Source organism: Pelobates fuscus, chromosome 2 (assembly GCF_036172605.1).
Source record: "Pelobates fuscus isolate aPelFus1 chromosome 2, aPelFus1.pri, whole genome shotgun sequence".
Taxonomy (NCBI): domain Eukaryota; kingdom Metazoa; phylum Chordata; class Amphibia; order Anura; family Pelobatidae; genus Pelobates; species Pelobates fuscus.
Window position 1 is genome coordinate 234,302,880 of NC_086318.1, and position 25,984 is coordinate 234,328,863.

Here is a 25,984-nt window from a genome sequence, read left to right on the forward strand (position 1 = left end):
GATACCTTTTATGCCAGATGCTCATGTAGGCAAGCCTATTCTCTAGCAACAAGTGTTGTGTCACTATTCACTAGCAATGTGTATGCGTAGTTCAGCGTGTTTACTTATACATTACCTAGCTTAGCATGTTTCACAACTATACAGATCACACAGGTATGTTTACTTTATAGTAAAAAAAATATGCATGTCATCTCTATAACCCCAATGTACAGCAAAATGCTATGCCTAAGGATTGCGGTTGGGGTACCTCACGCCTGTCTGTTTTGCCTCTATGCACAGCAAAACTACAAAATAAAATGAAAATAAAACACCCCAATATAAATAAAAAAAGTCTAATAAAATGTAAGTGTGAAAAACAAGGGCAAATGTCAAACATATTGCAAATTTATAATATTAACGAGCATGCTTTAAAATAAGACTTTTCTCCTGTTTGGGTATTCTTCACAATAACCAGTTTAATAACGTAAATGGTGCAGTATAAGTATTAAAAACATATAGTATTAATAAGGAGAACACATGCCACACATTTTACATAAACAATCAGAAACAAGTCAATGGGAAAACAGTGAATGTTTTTGGCATCATTCACCAATTGTGATTGGGCACAGTACGGGTGTCATCGTATTTTTGCCACCTAGCAATGCCGCTGGCATGGTGTAGGTGAGCTGTGTATATGGCATGAATCACTTTATGAGGGAAGGAGGTAGAATTGATGGAGGTAGAACTATCTTACCAGTGAACGTCTCTGTATTTGGGTTGATTCCTGCAAGTCTCTTGGATGTACCAAAGTCTGAGATTTTTAGCACCCCACTGTATGTGTTTATCAACACATTATCACCCTAAAAAAACAAACAAACAAAAAAAACAAAAAAAAAACAGTTCACAGATTATTTGTTTATTATTAATACTGGTGTTCACAAATGATTGGGCCAAATGCTACCAAATCACTACACTACAAAGGAGGGAAACGCTGTTACAAAAATATAAGAATAAAAATTCTTAAATGTATGAAACATTATAATTTGATGAAATGTTCCCCATATGGAAATTAGGATTTCTAGGTAGAAAATTAGTAATGCTAATATTACATTATTAGCATAATATAATAATATTAGTGAGACTATTTGTGATAATGTATTCTTATTTCTTTTAAGAAAACAGAAACCCTGAACAATATTCAGGGCATAAGGAAAATAAAAATAAAAAGACCGAATATAGATTACGAATATTTAAGTTTTAACGCACAATGTGCTCATATTGAAATCATATTCTAACCTTTATATCTCTGTGTACTATCTGGTTATCGTGGAGATATTTCAAGCCATCAAGAATCTGTTTGGTATAAAAGCCAACAGTCTGCTCGTTGTCTTTCAAGGGCCCCCATTTTGATCGTAGGAGAGCAGACAGGCTCCCTGCAATAAAAAAATGACAACAAGTTTCTCTAACATATGCTAAAACAATGCCCTGGTTTCATATGAACAATTTGAATGCAAACAAGTTAAAGGATTTCTTTAACCCGTTTTAAGTATAAAATGTCATCTTGTGCATTATGCTTGCAAAATATAAGCAATACACTTCCCGGTAATCCAGTGCCAGGCAAAGCTCCTGGCGCTGTTCTCCATGTCTCAGTCTGACATCTTCCCTGCCCTCGGAATGTCCAATTAAATACTTCTTAAAGACAAACATTTTATTGGACCGTTTCACCAGTATAAAATGCATGCGCACACTCTGAGCTGACAGAGTGGTGATGGACAAAATGAGGGGATTTTTAGAAAAACAAAAACCAACCCCCCCCCCCCCCACACCTAAATGGCAATAGAGGAAAGGAGGAGAGAGGTGAGATCAAGCTTCCCATTGCAAGCATGCTGATGGCAAAAAAGAAATCCAATAAGTCTGTCGCCTGTCCAACTAACCCTGGCACAAAAGTGAATATATCTCTGTAGGTGCAGTACTTTAAACAGGTGCAGCACATACAGACTCTTACCACCATGACCACAGTTAGTCTCTATGATCTTCCCTGCTTCACTCCCTGTACAGAAGAGGTGACTGTTGTCCTTTAAATAGAGTAATGAAAATGAGCACTCTGATCACTTCTTATCTTGGTGCAACCAATTGCTACAGCAGCATATTTATTTTATAGGTCATCACATAGGAAATTAATGTAAAACAGGAATCATGAAGAGAGCATATTGGTACAAGCAAGTACAAAATGTACATTTTGATTACCTGAATATTCTTAGCATCTCCTCAAACAAACACACATTCCTATCTCGCTTAGCATGATATAAGGTTTTCCTCAATGAATACGTGGTATGAGTGTTTGTAAGGTGAAAAAAATAAATATATATATATCTCCATCTACGCCTGTGTAGCCAAAAGTCCTTGCACTGTCCCTGATGCTGATGCAAACATTACCCTTCACTTTGTGGAAGCCTCTGCATTTGTTATGATATTAGTTTGTAATGTTCTGACTACTAGATGGATGTACAAACTAGACATGTACAATTTGTTTCGTTCCGAATGTCAATTCGGACGAATTTTGGGCAATTCGGACATTCGGATACTTCCAAATGTCCGAATAGCTGAATTGCCAAAGTTCCGATTTGCCGACGTTCTGAAGATCCGAAATTGACAAATTGCCTAAGTAGCGTGGGAATTAGGGACTTATCTACTAAGCGGCTGGAAGAGAAGTCTCGAAGTGCCGAAGTTCCGAAGTGTCGAAGTTCCGAACATTTTCCCCATGCACATCCCTAGTACAAACAAGACATCCATTGATATTCAAGGAGAAATTACCAGTTTGGACTAAACATGGAATGTTTACCCTTAATACATGCAAGAGTTTACTAATCATTTATTATGAACTTCAAATGATAAAGGAACATACCTCCTGGTACCTGCTCCATGAAGATCTTAATGAAGCCATTTTCACTGAATGAACCTAGATATTGGACAATATTCTTATGCTTCAGATGTTTGTGTAGAGCAATCTCTTCATGCAAAGGTTGTGAGTACCTGAAGAAATAACCACCAGTTATAGCTTGTCTAGATTTTGAAGATTACACTGCATTCAACACAGTTAGAAAAAGGAAAAAAAAAAAAAAAAAAAACTACTTTTAACGGTCTTTGTCATTTGAACCAGGTACTGATCAATTCCATTTGAGTTCCCCAATTATTCTTAATATCCCTTGCCTTCTGTCATTGTGTGAAATTAAATCTATTTAATTGTGAGGATGCCCCACTTGTGTCCCCATTAACCTCTATAATGACTTCACTCACCAGCGCCACTTGGAAAAACAAACCGTTTGACTAGGAGATTTCTAGGTACTCTGCTCAAGACACAACTTGCAGAAATTCAATGGGAATTTACATTAGAGTTTTAACCGTAGTACAATAATGATCACTGACATGTATTGTGCTTTGCGGACAATCGGATCACTTTTTTTTTTTTTAACCAAAATGCAATTTTAAATATAATTCTGAAAGGTTTTTACAAACACAGATGTAATTAACAAATACAAATATAAAAATAAATACTGCAATGAGTCAGACTGCTCATTGGTCTATTCACTAGCAGACAGACAAAGCATTGCTACACATGCTCTAAACAGATTTTAATTATTGATATTTATTTTTTAGTACAAGCTTCCACAATTAGGCTGGCTAGGGCCCTTCATTCCACACAGCCCTTTGGCACTCTCCTATATTTGCGTAATGGATACTACAGCCCTGCCCAACTATCACAGGTACATGAATAGGAGATGGGAAAGAATATCTGGTTAGATACCCACACTTTCTACAGATACGCTGTGACCAAAAGCAAAATAATGAACACAGCTGTTTGAGGTGGGCACTTTAGGCCTGAACTATAGCATAGGGCAGGGGTAGGCAACCTTCGGCACTCCAGATGTTGTGGACTACATCCCCCATAACGCTCGTACACCCATAATGCTGGTAAAGCCTAATTGGAGGTGTAGTCCAAAACATCTGGAGTGCCGCAGGTTGCCTATGCCTGGCATAGGGCTTTTAATTTCGAGGAAAGAAGTAACAGTTAAAAATTAATAGATTTGTTTCAGTTGCTGCAAAGTAGCATAATAATAAAATACAAAGTTACAGGTATGGAGGTAGTTACAGTTAAAGAAACACTATAGTCACCCAAACCATGTCATCTCAATGAAGTGTGTGCAGTGGTCCTGTTCTTTTAACATCACAATGTAAAACACTACACTTTTTACATTGCAGGGTTAAATCCACCACTATGAGGAGCAACCGATTGGACCATCGTGGAGAAGGCCATGTCCCCTTCATAATGTCGTTATGGCAGGTATAAAGGTGAGTAGCCTCAGCGGTGGAAAAAGTTTAGATTAAATCGAAGGGGCGCAGGAGGGCACCTTTTATTAAACTAGGGAGAGGGGCACTAAAGCGTTAGGAATACAGGTTTAAAATCATAATGCTATAGTGTTCCTTTAAATAAACAGCCTCCATGCAAACTAAATGTCCTGTCAAATTATGCAAAACATTACTGAATACACATTTTAGTCCATTTCCTTCTCATTTCAGCAGCATGTTTTGTTTAATTTTGTCAGAACTGGCATGTAACAGCCAGCTCTTTTTTTTTCTACAAGAGAAACCTCTACCATGTAGTCTATAAGAGAAGTGAAAATAAGTCCTTATGAATAATATCTTGGAGAAATATCTAATTTTTTGCTTCTCCGGCTGTGAATAAGATGAAGTGACTACAAAAAAAACAATTATGCAACTCTACCAGTATTTCACTGAACAAAGACTTAGCTAAGGAAGAAAATACCATCACACCCACATTCTCTGTGTCATTCACTACACTGTGAATTGTTAGGAATTCATAATTATGTAAACATTTTAGACCAAAATTGCTTAAATAAACACTCCAGTCCCCTAAAGCACTAAAGCTTTATGGGTCTAGAGCGTGTCCTCTTTTTTTCATTTAGCAAAAATTTCAGATTTCAATAGAAATGGACACACTTATACATTAACCTGGTTACACCCCCTTGGCATTTAAGCAGACAACATGTTCTGTTACTTCCTTGTTTGGTTAGCTCAGTGGAACTAAACTCAAGAGGCAGCAAATGCCCAGAATGTTTGGACAGCCACAGAAATCATGGACAGGGTGAGAAGGGGGGGGGTTTGCAAAGGAAGCAGACAAAAGAACTGCAGGTTTTGCAAACTGTTTTAAGGATCTGCACCAATGAAAAAATGTATAAGTAAATGCATGCAAGTTTTCATCTGGGGCATATATCTACTAAATAGTGATTTTAGTTATTTTTTTTTAGTTGGGCAGTGGACTGTCCCTTTAACTAGGAAAAAAAAAAATCTCCACTTGAACTATGTTTTTAGTCTGGCTATATTGCCCCAAAATTACTTAACTACAAGGTTGTTCACTAGCCCTGTTAGGGTTAAAGGAGCACTATAGTCAACATATAAAAGCAAGAAAGACAGGTCCCCTAGCCTTCTTTCTTGCTTTTATATTAACTTCCCCTTAATAAAAAACATTTTTGAGTCCTTATTATAGATAAAACTTGCCTCGGTTCCAGCGCAGAGATTCTCAGCAGGCCGCTTGCAGAAATTCAATGGGAATTTACATTAGAGTTTTAACCGTAGTACAATAATGATCACTGACATGTATTGTGCTTTGCGGACAATCGGATCACTTTTTTTTTTTTTAACCAAAAAAAAAAAATTAGGCAGCCCTGAACTCGGAAGTCCCTCTGGTTGCCGTCTGAGTGACTGCCACTGAAGGTGTTCCTAGCTTCCAAGGTAAACATATAAAAGCAAGAAAGACAGGTCCCCTAGCCTTCTTTCTTGCTTTTATATTAACTTCCCCTTAATAAAAAACATTTTTGAGTCCTTATTATAGATAAAACTTGCCTCGGTTCCAGCGCAGAGATTCTCAGCAGGCCGCTTGCAGAAATTCAATGGGAATTTACATTAGAGTTTTAACCGTAGTACAATAATGATCACTGACATGTATTGTGCTTTGCGGACAATCGGATCACTTTTTTTTTTTTTAACCAAAATGCAATTTTAAATATAATAATACTGACATGTATTGTGCTTTGCGGACAATCGGATCACTTTTTTTTTTTTAACCAAAATGCAATTTTCAACATAATGACAAAGTAGCAGGGCTTTTTCGACATAATGACAAAGTAGCAGGCCTTTTTCGACATAATGACAAAGTAGCAGGGCTGACAGCTCAGCTCGCTGTCTATGCCCGCCCTCCAGCCCAATGTATAAAGAATACAAACACTATAAAAAGAGATATCTCTCTATATAGTGTTTGTACACACACACACATTGAAAATAAATATTGTTAAACATACACACTATATCTCTCTCTCCATATTTCTCTTTCTCTCTGTATTTAATTCCATTTACATCTATTTCTCTCACTCTCTCACCCACACCTTTTCACACTCCCAAAATAAGTTTACTGACGGCTTGGATCCTCCTGCTCGCTCTCCGGCTTTTGCCTGTGTGTCTCTTCTCCCCGCACGGTCGGCTCTGATTGCTGACAGGCTCTGGGGTTAACTACAGGACACAGGAGGCACGTTCACAGGGCCTCCTGTCTCCTGATATCACGTTTGATGTATTCACCCAAGCGTGAAGACATCAAACGTGATGAATGCGAATTAGGCAGCCCTGAACTCGGAAGTCCCTCTGGTTGCCGTCTGAGTGACTGCCACTGAAGGTGTTCCTAGCTTCCAAGGTAAACACTGTATTTTCTCAGAAAATAATGTGTTTACATGAGAAAGGCTGCAGGGAGCTATTGTTCTCATCTGAACAACCTCATTAAGCTGAAGTTGTTCAGGTGACTATAGAATCCCTTTAAAGTGGGAGTTATTGCACTTACCTAATTTTGGCTGAAACCAATACTCAAAAGAAATATAGTTATGGATGTTATTATTTTAATTTTTAGAAAAAAAATAAAATAAATGAACATGACGATTATTAATGTCTATGCTACATGCCAGGCTCTCCTGACACTGCCAAATGGTACAATGCTCTGGATATGTGAGCTTTTCCTTGTGCTCAAGGGGCACGTTCAAGCATTAGCCAGAGTGCAAATACTGCACACAGGACATCATCTACCTCCTAAAGATAGGGGGGGAACCTACCGTCCTCACCCCGGCCCCCACCCCTGAGCGGTGGGTGGGGGCCCTAAATAAAGAGAGGGGGGGGGACCTACTGTCCTCCCCACGGCCCCCACCCCTGAGCAGTGGGTGGGGGCCCTAGATAATAATGGTGGGGGGGAACCTACCGTCCACCCCCCCGGCCCCCACCCCTGAGCGGTGGATGGGGGCCCTAAAAAAACAATAAGGAGGGGGACCTACTGTCCACCCACGGCCCCCACCCCTGAGCGGCGGGTGGGGGCCCTACATTTTTTTTTTAAATCTTAATTTTTCAGCCCCCAAAAAGGCCAAATAAAAAGCCATCATACCCGACGAACTTAAAATAAAATAAACTCGAGCGCAAAAAAATAATCCATCTTCACCCATGGAGGGCTCCGCGCAGACTGAGCTACGCAGGGCGGGGGAAGGCTTATAAAGCCTTGCCCCGCCCTGCAATTAGGCTAAGAACACTCTGATTGGTGGGTTTAAGCCAATCAGAGTGCTCTGTCATTTTACACAGCATGGGAAAGTTATTTGGAACTCAGGGGTGGGGGCCAGGGGGAGGACATTAGGTGTCCCCCCCCCACCCCAAACACAGGTTACTGGCTATGGGGGGATAATGTAGAATAAACACAGGTTACTGGGTATGGGGGATAATGTATAATAAACACAGGTTACTGGCTATGGAGGATAATGTATAATAAACACAAAAAAAATAATAAAAAAAAAATGAATGCAGCTTCAGAATGAATCTAAATTTTATGCTGTCTAGGAGGTGGGAGGGTCTGGGAGGGAGGGTCTGCTGCTGATTGGCTGGAATGTGTGTGCTGACTGTGAGGTACAGGGTCAAAGTTTACTCAATGATGACGAATAGGGGCAGACCGAACATCGCATATGTTCGCCGTCCGTGGCGAACGCGGACATGCTATGTTCGCCAGGAACTATTCGCTGGCGAACCGTTCGGGACATCACTAATTAACAACACAAGCAGGACTCTCATCACCTAAAAAAAATATCTTCGCATCCAATAATTAGGTGTTTTCTTTACACATTTTATGGTGATGTGGAATGCACTGATAACAATTATCATTATGATATACAAAGGGAGTAATCAGCACAAAGATGAAAAGATATGTTATAATATGAGTTAGACGTGGTGGGATTCCTCTCAAATACCATATACAACAACAACAACAACAAAAATAAAAAAATGCCCTGTGCTCATCACATTTGTTATTGAATACCTCAATTTATCTACACTCTAAAAGAAAAAGAAAAACAATTCAGTAAAGTAACTTTCTTGCTGCTTCCCTTTTCTTAAGTTAAATTTTTTTTTTTTTTTAATGTTGATTCATTAAGTTGCTTTGATATGTTAAATGTTTGAGTTCCCTTTTTTTTTTATTATGAGCTACAAAAACAATTCTGGTGAATTACAGTCCCAACTATGTTACTCTGACCTACATATTGTAATTCCCTTGTAAATTCTCAGTTTTGTAGAGAAAACTAAAATTTTCTGGGTTGGATTAGGTATTTGGTTTTGAGGACTGCCAACCAGTTTTTACAGAACGCTGGCTGCACGATCCATTAAAGGCAAAAAGAATACATTTTGCCAGCAAGCAAACGCACATTAAAATGTGATCTATTGTGTTAATGTCCAGCACATATCTTCAAGTTTGTTAAAGTAAGCAGAGATACAGTATTAAGAAAATATTACAATATTACATAGCTTTAAATAAACCGGTCTGAAAAACAGGAGCTGGCAGATCTGTGTAATAAGACATGAAATGACGAATAGCCTTTCATGTGAAATGTAAATCCCGCCTTGCTTACAAGGCTAGAAAAACTCTCTTAATCACGGTTACTACTATATTCACACTCTTCAGCATTCTTTCCACTCAAAGCACCATGGACCGTGTTTGAACCTGGCATTATTCTTCAAGCAACTGTGAGTCACCAGTTCCCACAGCACTGAAAGCATTTTAGCTACTATTTAACTTGTAGATTTGCCAAACTGTCCCTTTGGAATAAGACCCATGCTTTAATCTTCATGTTTCAACATTTCAAGGCTCCAAGCTGAAGAAGTTAATATTAATTTTCTCCTAGTGTAAGCACAAAGGGGAAATATTCTGAATATTCTCATTCCTTTGAAAGGACACCAAATAAAAATAAATAAATAAAAAAAAATCATACATAATATAGAAAGGTTCTCATTGTTTTCTACAGTTTATATACACTGGAGGAGCATCGTACACCTTTCTCTATGTAGAATGGTTATTCTAAAGAGCTCAGTTAGCCCCTTAACCCCTTAATAACCAATGACGGACCCAGTCCATCATGCCGGGGAAGCAGTTAATGCCGGATGACGGACCGGGAATGCTATGCTTCCAACTTTGTGGGAACATATTGGGTGAATGTACTTTTCTATTCTACCATGGCTGTGCACCAATACACAAAGCAAGGTCCAGAAATAAGGTTTGATGAGTTTGGTGTGAAAGCACTTGGCTGGCCCACAAAAAGCCCTGATCTTAACCCCAAACACCTTTTGGATAAACTGGAACAGAGACTGCTAGTCAAGCCTTCTCAGCCAACATTAGTGCCTGACTTCACAAATGGTCTACTGGATTAATGGGAAAATAAATCACACATAAATATTTCAAAAGCTTTAGGAAAGCCTTCCCAGAAGAATGGAAGATGATTTAGCTGCAAAGTGGGGACTAACTATATATTAAAGTCTATGTATTTAGAATGCAATGTCATAAAAGTCCCTGTTGATGTAATGGTCAATGGACCATATAGCCTTGTGTACTGTGATTTTATTCTTCCTGTGCGAGTATTAATTACCGTATATACTCGAGTATAAGTCGACCCGAATATAGGCCGAGGCCCCTAATTTTATCACAAAAAAACAGGGAAAACTTATTGACTTGAGTATAAGCCTAGGGTGGGAAATGCAGCAGCTACTGGTAAATTTCTAAATAAAATTAGATCACAATAACATTATATTAATTTAATATTTATTTACAGTGTGTATATATAATGAATGCAGAACGTGTGTGTGTGTGAATGCAGTGTGTATATAATGCAGAGTGTGTTTGTATGAATGCAGAGTGTGTGTGAATGCAGTATGTGTATTTAATGAATGCAGTGTGTATATATAATAAATGCAGTGTGTATATATAATAAATGCAGAGTGTGTTTGTATATAATGCAGAGTGTGTTTGTATGAATGCAGAGTGTGTTTGTATGAATGCAGAGTGTGTGTGAATTTAATGAATGCAGTGTGTATATATAATAAATACAGTGTGTATATAATACAGAGTGTGTTTGTATGAATGCAGAGTGTGTATATATGAATGCAGAGTGTGTATATATGAATGCAGAGTGTGTTTGTATGAATGCAGAGTGTGTGATATACATAAACTGGGTGGGGGGAGGGCATTATTTATTATTTTTATATTTTTTTATTTTAATATTTGTTTTATTATAATTTTTAATATTTATGTAAATTTTATTTGTTGTCCTCCCTCCCTGCTTGTTGCCTGGCCAGGGAGGGGGGCTATGTAAATTCCTGGTGGTCCAGTGGTGTGTACTATGCAGGGGGGGCCGGGAGCAAGCTGTTACTTACCTTTACAGCAGCTCTGGTCATCTCCGTTCACATCCCCCGTTCAGCTCCCTGTGTAAATCTCGCGGTCTGCGTGCTGCGCGGTCTCGCGAGATTTACACAGGGAGCTGAACGGAGCTGCTGTAAAGGTAAGTAACAGCTCGCTCCGGCCCCCAACAGGACCGCCGGGCTCATTACAAGTACAATGTAAGTTGCCATAATACAGACCTTGACTCAAGTATAAGCCGAGTGTGGCTTTTTCAGCACAAAAAATGTGCCGAAAAACTCGTCTTATACTCTAGTATATATGGTAGGTTATATTAACCAGAGCATATCGCTCTAAGCTATTTTTCACATTTGTGTTTATACATACTTATTTCATGCATTATGAAATGTGACCTCATATAGTTTAAGAAGTAAACAAGCATAATTTAAAATTTCAACTAAATCTAATTAAGTAACAGAAAAATATGTAGGATAGATTATCCAACAAATAGAAAACAATGAGAGGGATTGCAAGTTCTTACACAAGAGGAGAGATGGCTTTCTTTGGCCCTCCAGCTGCTGGTTGAACATCATTAACATCTTACCGTCACATATTCATCCTTTCTCATTGCCCTGTCGTGGTTTCCCTTAGAAGGTTATCCGAGAGTGTGTTCCTGATCGTGTGTTTCTGGTTATTGACTTTGGCTTTGTTTTGACTTCCCTGACTTCTGGTATCCTTGACTTTTGGCTTTTCCTTATTTCTGTGTATCGGACCTTGTCTAGTATATTGACTATTCTTAGGTACGTTAAGTCCGGTCATTTTAAGGTCTGGTTAGATGTTACCCTTAGTCCTAGGTGTGACAATTCTGTGTGCTGGATCAACTGTAATCCTGACACAGAGTTATTTACCAAAGTGTGAATTGAGATTTCAAAGTAAATTTTAACATGTATGTCAACATAATTTAATTTTAAACATAGTTGATTTGAAGATAATTTCCAAATTGGCTGTTTAGGCCAAATATTTAAAATTCACTTTGAATGAACAGAAAGTTACACTGTTCGAGTACAACAGCTGGGTTGCCAAAGGCTTGCCAGGAATGCTCTTAGATGGCTTTTCAAACAATTATGATGGTACTCACCTGCTGTCCCTTTCAGGGACTTCTTTGATTGCTATTCTGACTTGGTTACTGAGGTCTCGTCCAGCATACACTACTCCATGAGTACCTTTACCCAGAATTAGCCGATCTCCATTTTCGTCATATTCATAGTCAAACTGCAACATTCAAAACTTTATAATTACACAAGTGAATCTGTAGTCTGTACTGTAAATGAGTAGGCGTATTATTAATATTTGTTAAACATATTACAAAAATGACATACACACTGGGATGAATTATCTTGCTTTTCTAGTTCTTTTCTAGTATACTGTGACTGAACAATTTAACGAATGAGAAAATAGTGCAGCGTACTCAGACTACAAAAAAAATACAAAAAACAAAGAAGGCTACTAAAATGCCTAACTAAGTATAAAAATGGGGATTTGGTTCCACCATATGGCCATATGTTGTTAAGCCCACCACTACTTTCAAAGTACCCCATTATCGGTGGGTCCTACTGTGGGAGACAAATAAATAGTAATAGTGTTATAAATAAAATAGTGTTAAATACTAGTAAGAGCATAGTGAGTATACAAACAAAAGTGATGAAAGCAATTAAAAGCAGTGTTAAAACTAAATAATTAATGTGTTAGTGCTGAAAATGAGTATACTCACTAATGCAGATGACTGTGCTCACTGGAAAAAATAATAAAAGTGATTTGACTAATGATAAACTCCTCCTTAATATACACACCTGTGGCCACCTCTAAAGGAGACTCTGAAGCTGGGGGGGCCTGGTTTGAACAATTTAACATCACATTTTCTTTTATTTGGTTTAAAATAAACCAATTTAGTTTGTGTAAAACTGCTGAGACCAGGATTTGATTTTTCCAGAAGCAGGCGAGCATTGGTCCACCGTGCCACTGGAAAAACATGGTGCCATCTCCTCTCACTTTGACAAGAGCTCTGTAGAGCACATTCTCATGAATGACTAGCCTAAATTTAATTATTTACATGGACTCACATTTCAATTTGTTGAAGCTTAAGGTGATGGTGGTTGGGAGTATCTTAGAAATATGTTAGGAATTGTTAGGAATTGTTAAATACCTGATGTAGCTTCAATTTAATAAATATTGGGGGGCGGGGCCGGGCTGCCGAGCTGCCTGGAAGCAAGCTAAAGTGGGTCCAGGCCTCAACAAACAAAAAAAGGCTTTAAAATGACCACAGAAGGCACAAAGACCTGATTCCACAGGGTGGAGGATACCGCCAGCTTTAAGATGCTACCAAACTGAGCCCAAAAGCAGGCTGGAAGCACCACAAACGACCTTCAAGGCCTACCAACGGCCGCAAGACCAGACTCGGACGACCACGAGCCGGTCAGTACACATACCGATCCCCCGCGCTAAGAAACAGAAGACACAAAGCTGAAACCTACCCTGGTGACGGATGCTGCTGGCTTGGGGCACGGCCCCGCTCCCCCATCCCCCCCTGCCGGTGGGGGTAATCCCGGCCTCATGGAGGAGACACGGGCCGAGACGGAAGTTTCGTGCTGGGCCCAGGCCGACCTCCTGGACTGGCAAAGGCTGCCGAAACGGAGCCCGCCAGCAAACGGGGCTGAAGAGACGTGAGGAGTGCCCCAGACAGGGACTATGGTGACATGGGCAATCACTGGAGCTACAGAGGATAAGGACTTAGGTGCAGCTGCACCCTACTGGCTTCAAACTCACCACAACCGCACATTTGCCTGCTCCCGGGTAAAGATGAGGTGCTGACCTGAACAGCGTGGGTGGCCAAAGATGCTGCCGGCACCCTGATGGATTCCCCCGACTACCTGTCCACTGGAGGAGTGGAAGCCCTGACCTGCCGAGTCTGTGGTGGTCCTCGGTAGGACCTGCCCCGGGTGCTGCGAGCCCGGTGGACCGGGGGGATGTGGGCCTTTCCGGAGGACTGGTGGCCTGGGGAGGCGCGCACCCCCCACCCCAAGTATGTGGCCGGCGCCAGAAGGGAGGGGGGGGCACACACTCCAATGAGGCTTGAGAGGCGCTGGGGAGGTGCAGGGGGCGGATGGTTCTCGGACTCTAGGTGTGGGGGTCTTGTGAACAGTCTCTGCCTCTGAGTGCCCACAGGGCCACGGAAAGCCTTGCCGGTGGACTGAGTCCGGAATAGGCCGGCACACTGGGGTCACACGGTAGCTGTGTCATGGATGGCCCTAATCTGATCACCACAGAGTCCTAGGCTATAGTCATCTAGGTTTGATTCACTCACCCCCCCCCCCCCCTTTTTCTTTCCCCTCTTTTTTGCTGTTCATTTTGATTGCCCTATATATTTTCGCTATAAATTTGCAAGGATGGTATGGGAGCGTCTTCTGCATCGAAGTATCCATTATCGCATAAGCTCCAATAGATGGCTGTCACCTATCTCGCAGGCCAACGGCAATTATTTTTTATACACATGCTGCATCAGTGTTGGTTTAATTTCTATGCTACATGTAAGCTGTCTGTTCTCCGACGCAACGTTTAAGTTACTACTATTAATGCATATATTATAGGCATTCATAATATCCATGTTAGAGTCACAATAGACTAAGCACTGTTTGAACACATCATATGATAGGTCTGTGTACCTAATCACTTGGGTTATAAATCCACAAGGTAACACGTCACCCCTATCCACTCGCTGCATAATTACCTACAGTTACTACTGTATATGTTGACTATGTAAATGTGTGTACCGCGACTTAAACCTGAATATGTTCTCCACATAGGCTACATGCCATGGTAATCAACTTACTAGCAAACCAAATGCAAATATGGCACGTGGCACAACCTATAGTGAAATTATCCATAGGACGTCACAAGTGGCTTTAGCAAGCACATACAAAATTGGTGCCCTATAGTACCCAGAGGCTATCTGGTACGCTGCTGTAATTAGTTATATACCTACCGACCCATATTAAGCTTACAATAGAAAGGCAAAGTTTACTTAATTACATATAAGGTTACATATACTGAAAGCTCTATCACATGCTTAGTTAGACACAACTTGACTGCGTAGTGACATATGAGGCCCCATTTTGAACTCAGCCGATGCAGAAAAAAAACATATGAAAAGTGTACCACATTATAGGGATATAATATGCTATGATAAACTTGTACACATATCTATTCATGTTTTCCCATAACAAATGCATTGTTTACGCTTTATCCCCTTAGTGGGAAAACTGCTTATTGTGTTGACCTCAATAAAAACAGATTGAAAACAATTTAATACATATTGCAAAAGGAGAAGGACAAATGTGTTCAGACAAGAGTAAAATACCATAAAAAATCCAAATCAGTCTCTAGCGGATTAAAATACTGTATTGGCGTTTAAAGCTTGACCCCATTATTGGCCAATGCCATTGGCTCACTTTAATTCATTATACCCATCAACACCTTTATAGCAGTAGTTCTAGGCATATTTGTAACATGAATTGAATGGCACTTTTTCACAGTGCAGAACAGTGTTACAAAATCCAGGGCAAAATGTAGGACAATGTTCTTAAAACAAAATAATAAAATCCATGCGTGTAAGATACCAAACATTCTAACCTCCAGAGAATCACTTTCACACTCCCCATCTTCTCCATTCTTCCCATGTTCCTCTGTGATGCGGTTAACCATATCAAAGAACCTTTATCGGCAGAACAAAAAAAGAGTCAGTAAAAGTAAGGCAAAGGCATACTATATATATATATATATATATATATAAATCTACTCTGAGAAGTAAAACATAACGATATGATATCCTTGTAATGCTTGTTGAATGGTGTGTGAACACACACACACACACACTCTATTTATTATTAATAAAATTAAATTAACCCCTTAAGGACACATGACATGTGTGACATGTCATGATTCCCTTTTATTCCAGAAGTTTGGTCCTTAAGGGGTTAAAAACATCATTTGACACTGTCTACACTAAATTATGACTCATTTCAATACATCTGTTTCCACAGTGAATGAACATGAAGAGGATGGATCATTTTTAAAACGACAGCTAACGGATACAGAGGAATTGGATTAACAAATATGAATGTCTACATGGAATTAGTAAAAAAAAAAAAAAAATATTAATCAATAGTCAGTGACAAACAGAATGCAAAGTATTAGCCACAAGTGATGTATTTCAGCTTTATTATTAAAAGAATATATTGATCCAAATCAAAAAATAAATAAAAACACATGTATCTATAAAAATGAAGTATCTTGATAAATATGCACACTTTTAAAGGAAACTAAGGGTTTGACATTTAATGTTACCTCTGAGACAAAGTATTACATTGACACTCAGTAGTATAGTTTTAAAATTAATTAACTAATTAATTAATAAAACCTAACAACTACCGTATATCGAACTTGTTTGTGTGTTTTTTTTTAATCTTAAGCTCCAAACTTTTTATGTAGTGTTCTAGAGACATGTGCAGTCCAAATGGACACACCAATGTTCATCATCATCCTCATAAGCTCTCAAAATTTGAGATGGAAATGTTATTTTCTTGTAAGCCTGAATTCCCATTGGGAAATCCCTTCATGCCTCTTGACTGATAGCTCTACTTTTATATGTCAATTAACCACTGGTTTCATGCCATCCAATATAACTAACCCAACTCTCTCAATTGGTTTGTGAGTGCTGCTATGCACCTCGTATACATAGAGAGATTTAAGTCCTGTAGATGTGTGTGGAGGGGCTTACAAGGTTGATTTATATAGAAATAGGGATAACACATACATGCAAATAACAGGGTAAAATTAAAAATAAAACAGATAACACAGTGAACTGTATCATAAGGAAATAAATGTGCATTTTCTTTAAACTCCAGCAGTGACATTTAGTTCTTCCATTTCCTATCTGGCACATCCATAAGTGCCAGTTAGCCCCTTGTTGGCCAATTCCAACACCCTTCTCTTGTCCTCTCATGAAGAGGAAGAGCTCTGTCACAGAGTTACACTTCTCCAGCTTAAAGCCATAAATAGTGGCACTTTACAGAGATCAGTGATTATATTCTTTACCTAAATTCAGGGACAATAGCACCGTCTTTTGCATTACCATTTGTAGTCCATCTGGCACTGTCTGGTTGTCTAAACTTAGACAAACCTATTGCACCTCCTAAAGAGCTGCAGAGAATCATTTATAGGTTTGTCTTATTTGCAATCAAGAGCCAAGACTGCTACATGATGCACCATCAGGGTTTATTTAACAATTTCAAGCATTCTCAAATTAAAAAATGTTAACCTGTATTCAGATTTGCTAGTTTTGCTGAATTTAGTTGCAATGATACCCGCAATAACAACAACCAAATGAATGACAACAGTTTTTATCTAAAAACATCCATTCTTGCCTTAATTTGACCTTGAATATGTTCTGTTTGCACATTAGACGTGTTAATAACCAAATAATACACCTATTAGATCAGCCACATTTTAAACCCAAGTAAAGCAGAATTGTAAACCATCCTCAGCTCATTGAAGTGGTCTGTATTCAGCGTCCCAGGCCCCTTAATTATAGCAGTTTATTAAAAAAAAAACAAAAAAAAAAACCTGCAAATTACCTTGCATGGTTAACTCCAGCTCAAGGGGTTGTCTACCAGACAGCCACTAGAGGGACTTCTGGGTCATTAGGCAACTTTTGGTAGCCTGACGCTGGATGTCCTCATGCGCACATGTAGCTTCACCCAAAACCCCATAGGAAAATATTATACAACGAGGGAGGGGGGCACTATAGGTCACTTTAGTGCTGGGAGTACAAAGTTTCCCTTTAACGATTCACTAACTTTCTCTTCCTTACTAGTTCAACTTCGTTCAATACAAATAATGAGATTGATCTAAATGTAATTGCAGTTTAAGAGCAACTGATAATATCATACAGTAGGCTGGACTTATTCTTAATGTCAGATCATTACTGAGAATTTTCTTCTGTTCTAAAAGAAGGGTACTTACTTCTTACAGTGGAGTTCTGTGCAGAAGTAAATCTGGAAGTCATCGGAATTGTGAAGAACATATAGGAAACAGCACCGTTCGTCAAACTTTGAAATACTACAGATAAAAAAACAGAAGGCATGTTGAGCAAGAAATAACTTTTGCATATATGTCTATGTTTCCGGTTTACATTATGCTAAAGCATATAATAATACAGTAATACAGCCAACATTCTGAAAGCAAACTCGTTTTGAAAAGGAAGAACTTTAAAAACAGAAATGAACAGGAATACACATACAGAACTGTGATTGGAAAGCCAAAACAAACTACCCTAATGCTGTGTGATCTTTGATTCTGTGATTTACTTGTCTTGGGGGTTTAGACTGCAAGCCTTTGGGATTCTTCCTGCACTGGGTATGCAGACAGAGCTCTAAACCTTTTATAACAGTACAACGCAGGAGGTGTAGAAATAGAACATACACATAAAATTAATTAAGACAAAAGAAGTGTTAGACATTAAATAGATGTAAACTGAAAATGGACGTAACATAAAGACCAGGTTAGCAGAACTCACAGTCTAGATGATTTGGAGAATTTGTCCAGTTTGGCTAATGTGACTTTGAAAAATCACATTCATTTCTCACTCAAGTTAAAATTCCCTCCAGATCCTCTGCCAGCACATTTCTATATCTGTAGAACGCTTAACTAATAGTAGCAGGATTAAGGATTTCTAGCACTATACTTACAGCGACACTAAGCACCAATACAACATTGGCTTAAAAAAAAAGCTGCTTTGGTGTTTAGATCATGTCCCTGCAGTCTCACTGTTCCATTCTCTGCCATTATGGAGTTAAATAATGTTGAAACCCTAGACAAACCTCCTCTGGCAACAACTAACACAGATTCCCAATATACTACCTGTAAAAGAGCCCAAATGTTTTAGATTCTCTTATTGCACAGTGTGTTTAAATTAGAATTTCTTATGGCATGCTCTATTAATTGCATGTTAAAACCTACGCCAATCTTCTGTGTATGATTAAAGATCAATTAACAGAACAGGAGATAAGAACTTCTAAAGTAAACACACTGTGTTATGAAAATTGAACTTTTTTTTTTTCATGGAGACTGTGTGAGCCACAACCAAAGGAGGTGTGGCAAGGGCTGCGTAAACAAATTTATCTATATGGTAGATAATTTAGAAGTAAGACAGCAACAGCATGATCTTTACAGCACAAATGCTTAAATAGCCTCTTCTTGATGTTAGGACACCCATCTTTTAGTATGAGGCCACTGAATATAGTCTCAACTGACAGAAGGGTGCCACAGGTATCAAATAATACCTGGGACTCCCAGGCGTGAGCAAAGATTTACCTCTACTCAAAAGTTTACGACATTCCTTGCCATCTCAATTAAGTCAATGGGCTCTATCTTATCCCTCTTCACCTGCCCAAGTCCTCAGCTTCAATGAAGAAGCCTCGGACTAGGCGCTGGTGATCACTAGCACTACCGTCTCACCGATACAGTTGTTGAGAGTTTGAGATAGTTACATATCTTTCTCATGCAGTTTTCTCAGATATGGAATCTAGTGATAGTTTTAAATATAACCAAAAAACAACACAGAACTTCGGGATACGGCTGGAAGTTAATCTAAAAGGAACATAAAAAAATGCAACAATAGTGAAGTACAGTCAACACGTCAACGTGTTGACTGTACTTCACTATTGTTGCATTTTTTTATGTTCCTTTTAGATTAACTTCCAGCCGTATCCCGAAGTTCTGTGTTGTTTTTTGGTTATCTTTGTATGAAAAGGTCGTCTTCTCTGGGTAACGATCTTGGGAGGCTGTATTATAACTAAGTTAAGTACTTTTATACATTTCACTACGGTTATTGTCCATAGTAGTGTGTATATTATATCGTACCATAGTTTTAAATATGTTAGGATCAAGGCATAACTCATACTAACCAATCTTTCAGGAGAAGACATATCTCAGTAACAAGGCAGTTTTGCCTTTATTTAATGGACAGGTTACCTGTCCAACCTACAGTTCCAATCTCATCTCCTTAATTGAAACAAGACTGGATATGGCTTTTGTATAAGTCATTAATGACTAGTCAATGTTTAATAATGTGAAAAGTACAAATGTCCTCTGGTGCCATCCTACATTCAACGCTAAACAATTTTGTAATGGTTTAAAGCTATACCTCTACAGGCTGCTCAGTCTATGATCAATGGGCGGCTGTGATTGGATAAGAGTGTAAACTAGCTGCTTTTAGCCTATCACAGGACCTATTGGAGGTATGAATCGGTATGGCTCGAAGAAAGTGGGTAATGTCTCCCTTAATCATACCTCTAGTGAGGGAAGGACTGAGGGAGGGTTAACATTGAGTGGAGTGACCGTGCCAGGGACTCCAGACATTATAACCAACTCAATGTGATGCAGTGTGACCCTTTAATTCTACAACCTCATAACCAGCAGCTTTGGAGAGACTTACCTTACACCTCTGATAGAAAGAGCGCTGAAGTTCCATTCATGTATTCCCTTCTGCAAAATAATAATAAAACAATTAAAAAATCATTAACACACAATATTTACCAAGCAAAGAGCAGCAGTGATATATTGAGAAATACAGTACTATAGAGAAGATTTCAGGCATTTAAGTACACTTACATTATTAGATGTTAAAGTAACACAGATATCGAAAAGCAGTGTACAATTCACTGAGTTAAGCAATCAATATAAATTCAATTTACCACTTCTGCTTTCTAAAGAGTTGATTCACACAGCAGTTAACAAAGAACCTTTGCACACACATATATTGAATGCTATATATAGGGCCTGCATAACTTTCATTCATTTTTTTTTTAAAGGGACACTCCAATCACCATATCTAATAAAACATATTGTATTGGTTACAGCACTAGGAGGCTCTTGGCTCTAGGAGGTTATTGAGATTCACTGGTATCACCGAGCAGAGTGGCTCACATCTTATGGACCACCCATCTCTGAGGCTCACCTTCAATCCTCAGTACACTAACTGAATAGCTCGAACAGGCTTTCGAGAAGAGTCACAGAGCTCTCTCTGATATCTAGTTTCCCCCATCTCCAAACTCTGCATAATTGGATCCAATGTCTATACAAAGTGAATTGGGCAAAAAATTTGATATCGCACGTTGAACTCTTAAACCAGGATCCAAATTTAATGTCCTTGAAAAACTCCAGTCCACATATAGCTCAACATAAATCACCAATACGGACAGAGGTGGTCCTCACTTTGTGACGGCTCACACTTATGATCAGCTCTCTAGCATGGGGATTCAAGGGATTCCCCACGTTGGGGAGCTGCTCTATGTTCAGGGAATTTTCCCCGAACATAGACAAAAGCACCAGAGCAGGGAATCCCTCTAATCTATGTACGGGGAACGTTCCCTTTTTTTCAGCAGCAGCAGTTTAATTTTTTTTAAACCCATTCCCTGATGCCTGGTCGCTGTACTGTACAGTGTTTGTGCTGTACAGTAAGGTATCAATGATCAGAGAGCTTTTGTTTTATTTTTTTGGGTTATTACTATAAAAATAATTAATACAAAAAATAACCCTGTTAGTGCTGGTTTTTGTGTTGGGTGTAGAGTTTTCTGTGGAAGTGGGAATTGGGGTGGTGGGTGTTGTAAGTGTGTATTAGGTATGTAGGTGAATTTATGAAATTACCCTCATAGTGACACAGCTTAAATTAACCCCCCTAAAATGGCATGCTATTACATGGCGGAGGAAGTGTACGCCATTCTGACACTCTCGCAGACTGTGACACTATTACAGCCGCTGACATTGAGCATCTAAGTGAATAAATACAATAACATTATATTGAATTTGTGAACACATTATCTCTGTAGAACATAATTCTCCCTATAGCACAGGTTCTCAACCCCAAGGGGTACACGCAGCACAAGTGGGGGGGCATGCCGAAAGCTGACAGGCTGGCCACTTAGGGCCCCCTGGAGGCGGCGGCTGTCAGCTAAGGCCTACTCTGCCTGAATGCGCTTTGTACAAAAGGGTGAATGAAGGCAGGTGGCGTGGAAGTGACGATTTAGGAGTGTACGAGAGAATGTATATGTGAGTGTCAGTGAGTGTGTGTACCAGTTACCAGTCAGTCAGTGTGTGTCAAATCAGCAAGGAGTATCTATCAGTGAGTGTGTGTCCTCTAGATCTACGTGTGTGTTCGTGTCTTCTGGGTGTCTATGTGTATTTGTGTGTAAATATATGTGTGTGTCAGTGTCCCCTGTGTGTAAGTGTGTGTGTGTGTGTGTGTGTGTGTGTGTGTGTGTGTGTAAATGTGTGTTTCTATGTAATTTGTATATCTATTATGTGTATTATATTTTCATTTTGTGACTTTTATACTTACATGCACAATATTCACATTATATGATATTTATTTAGAAAATATTCTTTACTATCTTTAATCAAGCGTGTTCTCCAATATGGGAATATCAGAGTCTACATGTTTCATTTGGAATTTAAATCAACAGAAATTACCGTACATTCTTGAGGCAGATGTAATAATTTTGTTTTAGACCTGCTCCATAAAAGATTGAAAAACACTGCCCTATAACACATAATTATCATATCTGCAATAATTCTGATATTTCTAAACTTATTGTCCAAAGTACTGACTGTATTATTAAACTCTAGAGTTGATTGCAGGTCTAAGTTAGCCTTCTCTGAGGTGAAGTGGATATTCACATTACACACATGCAAGGTCTGAACAGTGAATTTGATGTGCCTGATTATTTTGGACTCAACACTGAATCTTTAAAATTCTATATGTCCTCCTAATAATTGTTCATGAATCCATTCCGAATTGGTGATTTCATTGTTATTTACATTATTTAGCATTATTATGTCTGTTATATATGGTAATTTTTCTAATGAGGATGTATTTTTCCCTACGGTGCGGTTTATTTTGTGTCTAATTTGTATAGATTTTACTTTATTAATAGGATATATGCAGGGCTGTGTTTGTCGCAAGGCGGCACTTTCAGGGTGGGCTGCAAAAATAAATAATACAAAACAATGAGTAAGTGTATGAGAAAGTGTGTGAGTGAGTGTGTGAGTGAGTGTGTGTAGCTCTCAGTGTCTGTAAGTGAATGTGTGGGTCAGTGTTTCAAATCAGTGAGGATGTTTGTGTCAGTGAGTGTATGTGTGTGGCGAAACCAACTTCGCCACTGTGAACTGGAGAAGCCTGGTTGCCCGCCTGCTGCCTTTGGACTATGGACCAGACTTTATGGGAATGTGATACCCCAGATAGCTATACCATGGAGCCTATTCATATAATGAAAGACTATGGGAAAGACTTTAGCTCCATGGCAATTGTACTGTGTGAATAGGATCTGCGCGCTATTCGGTAGTTTTGTGCGCTCAGATCCCAGCTATCTGGGGATATGTGAAATGTCTGTGTGTTATGGTTAAAAAGTAACTTTCTGTATTTTAAAGTGTTTTATGTCTTTCTGTAACCATGTGGTTAATGGAGTCTGTCTCTGTGCTGGAGATAATTAGATTACTTCTCCAGCACAGAGAAGGCTCTGTAAAAAACAGTCTGAGCTGGGAAGCTAGGGGTTTTAAAAGATACTTTACTAACTTTTGAACCCCTGGTCTGATCCATGCCATTTTTTAATATGTTGTTCCCCTGAATGGATTGATTGTGGATATGTATTTTTATGTGAAGGTGATGTATGGTTTTAGAGTTAGGAAAGTTGTGTAAAAGTACATTTTAAACTGTATGCATAATGGGATTATGTGTCACACTAAGGGGAGGGGATGTGTGGGAGGTAACATCTATGTCATTGGTTCTTTTATGCCTCCCCCTGGGTGTGGCCTGTATGTGTGAGTTGGAAAGAAAAGCCAGGCTGGATGAGCCAGTCCTGAGTTCCTGTTTAACCCTCAAAATGAAGTGTCGTCTCGTTCTTGGGGGGAATTGGATTGTAAGATGACTGCCAGGAGTGTAAGCGGATTGTATGCTTTTCTTGTTCAGCTGTTCCAGTTCGGAGTGTTATCTTGTATCCAGTTCGGGAGTTTGGTGTTCTGCAGTAGCTGTGCCTGTCTCTCAAAAAGGGGATTATCGCCTAAACGGATTGTATCCTCTTGTAAGTGAAACGGTCCGTTACAATGTGTATTTGAGAGTGTGTGCCAGTCAGTGGGAGTGGCTGTCAGTGGGAGTGGCTGTCAGTGGGAGTGGCTGTCAGTGGGAGTGGCTGTCAGTGGGAGTGGCTGTCAGTGGGAGTGGCTGTCAGTGGGTGTGGCTGTCAGTGGGTGTGGCTGTCAGTGGGTGTGGCTGTCAGTGGGTGGTTGTTTAAACAGTAGGTGTACCAATGACTGTATCCGTCAGTGAGTGTATGTCAGTGCATGTGTCAATGAGGGCCTGCGTCTGTCAGTCAAAAAAGTGGCTTTAATACGAAGTGGTGGGGCAAATTTAAATTAAGGGGGTGTCCGACTAGTCGTGCCTAGGGCAGCACAAATCCAGAATACACTGGATATATGTACTCATTTGTTTCTAAAATTGTATTATGCTCTGTCTGGTATTGGGATCTGATACGGTCAGTTTTTTGCTGGGTTAATATATTTGACACCAAGCCCTGAATGGGATATGTTTTACTTTCTTATCAACCAAGTGATTGCTGCAGCTGGGGCTTAAAAAATTTGGTGGTTTATCAGTCTCCTCAGCCTAAGACTAAGTGCTTTATAGTACAAAACACGTAAGGCGGTTTGTTTTGGCACTGAAGCAGCTTCATTCACAATTGATGGGCCATATTACTGTGGACACGGTTAGCCAGATAGCACTCTTTTCTGAATCAGAATGTGGCATGGATACATAAATTCGGAGTGAGTATGAGAGTTTATGACAAAGGCATAATATATTTTTACATTCAAGTTTGTCAAAGTAGCATAGCAGTGTAAGATACGCACTCTTTTATCACTATATAAAATAACAGCAACAAAAGAAAAACAAATACAAACTGAACAAAAGTCAAGTCTCGGTTGGGACTGGAAGGTTTTGCCAGGATTAAAGTGGGAAATTCTATGACATAACGTAAAGCTATTAATGGCCAGCATTTAGCTCTAGAGAATATTACAGAATTAACAAAGAAGAAATTAGGAGACACTTAGGCTCCTACAGGGTACTTGTGAGATCCGTTTAAAAAGAAATGAATTAAACAAATAAAAATTAAACAATCAAGTCAATCTCTAAATGGGCAGTTAAAAGATCAAACCTAGAGATTATGGGTGTTCCTAAAATAAAAAGTGTTTTTCCTGGGGTAAGTAGACAAAGGTAGTTAATCTATGAGATTTCCTCCGTTCAGCCTGCTTTTTCTTTTTAGGATTACATCCTATGTTTCTGCAGCCAGAAAGACCTGTACTGTTGGTTTTCAACTTCTCAATATAAGATATCCCTGGTAATATAGGTTGGGGGAAGAGCATTCTGTAGCTTTTCATCTCTCTCAAACACAACTACCTGAATCTGAGCACAGACTGAATATAAATATTTCTATGATGTTAAATATTTACAGCTGAAGTAGTAAATGTGTGTGTGTAATATCAAAGCTGTGTGCCACTGTTCTACAGTCCCAGTTCCTTTTATCAAATCTTACGTCCATGACTGGTAAGGAAGCCATCAGTAATATTTATTGAACTATTGCCTTTCTTTGTGGAAGACCCTACATACAAGCACATGCTACTACCTTAGTGTTGACATAAGTGGAGCATTTTGCTTACTTTCTGGAAACATGAACAGAGCTGTAGGTAAGCATAATAGTCACTCTCTAGACTAGAAGGTAGTAACAATTACAGATTGAAATTAATTTCAGAACAATAGTGATAAAAAAACATAACCCAAATATCAATCCTATACAAGATAAATGAATAAACCAACAGGGTCACTATTATGAAAAAGTTTAAAAAAATATCTTGATACAACCTTTGTTATAATATACAATCTTATTTTTTATTTATTTTTTTTAAATGGGAGTTTATCCACTCCTTTTTGTCGGGTTGAAACCATTAGGGACACTATAGTCACCAGAACAACTGCAGCTTATTGTATTTGTTCTCGTGAGTAGAATCATTACCTGCAGGGCGTTTTAGAGAAAATGCAGTGTTTACATTACAGCCTAGGGCTACCTCCACTGACTACTCCTCCAAGAGGTGCTT

General features: G+C 39.1%; 1 protein-coding gene across 1 annotated transcript in view; it reads right to left on the reverse strand.

The window, feature by feature from the left end:
• Positions 1 to 25,984, reverse strand: part of MAP3K5 (mitogen-activated protein kinase kinase kinase 5) — a 163,685-nt gene that overhangs the window by 40,929 nt on the left and 96,772 nt on the right. The window contains exons 12-18 of the mRNA XM_063443265.1: positions 20,283 to 20,332; positions 17,810 to 17,905; positions 15,419 to 15,500; positions 11,871 to 12,004; positions 2,885 to 3,012; positions 1,276 to 1,412; positions 734 to 839 (exon numbers count right to left, since the gene is read on the reverse strand). Coding sequence (XP_063299335.1) covers positions 734 to 839; positions 1,276 to 1,412; positions 2,885 to 3,012; positions 11,871 to 12,004; positions 15,419 to 15,500; positions 17,810 to 17,905; positions 20,283 to 20,332 — 733 coding nt within the window. The remainder of the gene's footprint in view (positions 1 to 733; positions 840 to 1,275; positions 1,413 to 2,884; positions 3,013 to 11,870; positions 12,005 to 15,418; positions 15,501 to 17,809; positions 17,906 to 20,282; positions 20,333 to 25,984) is intronic.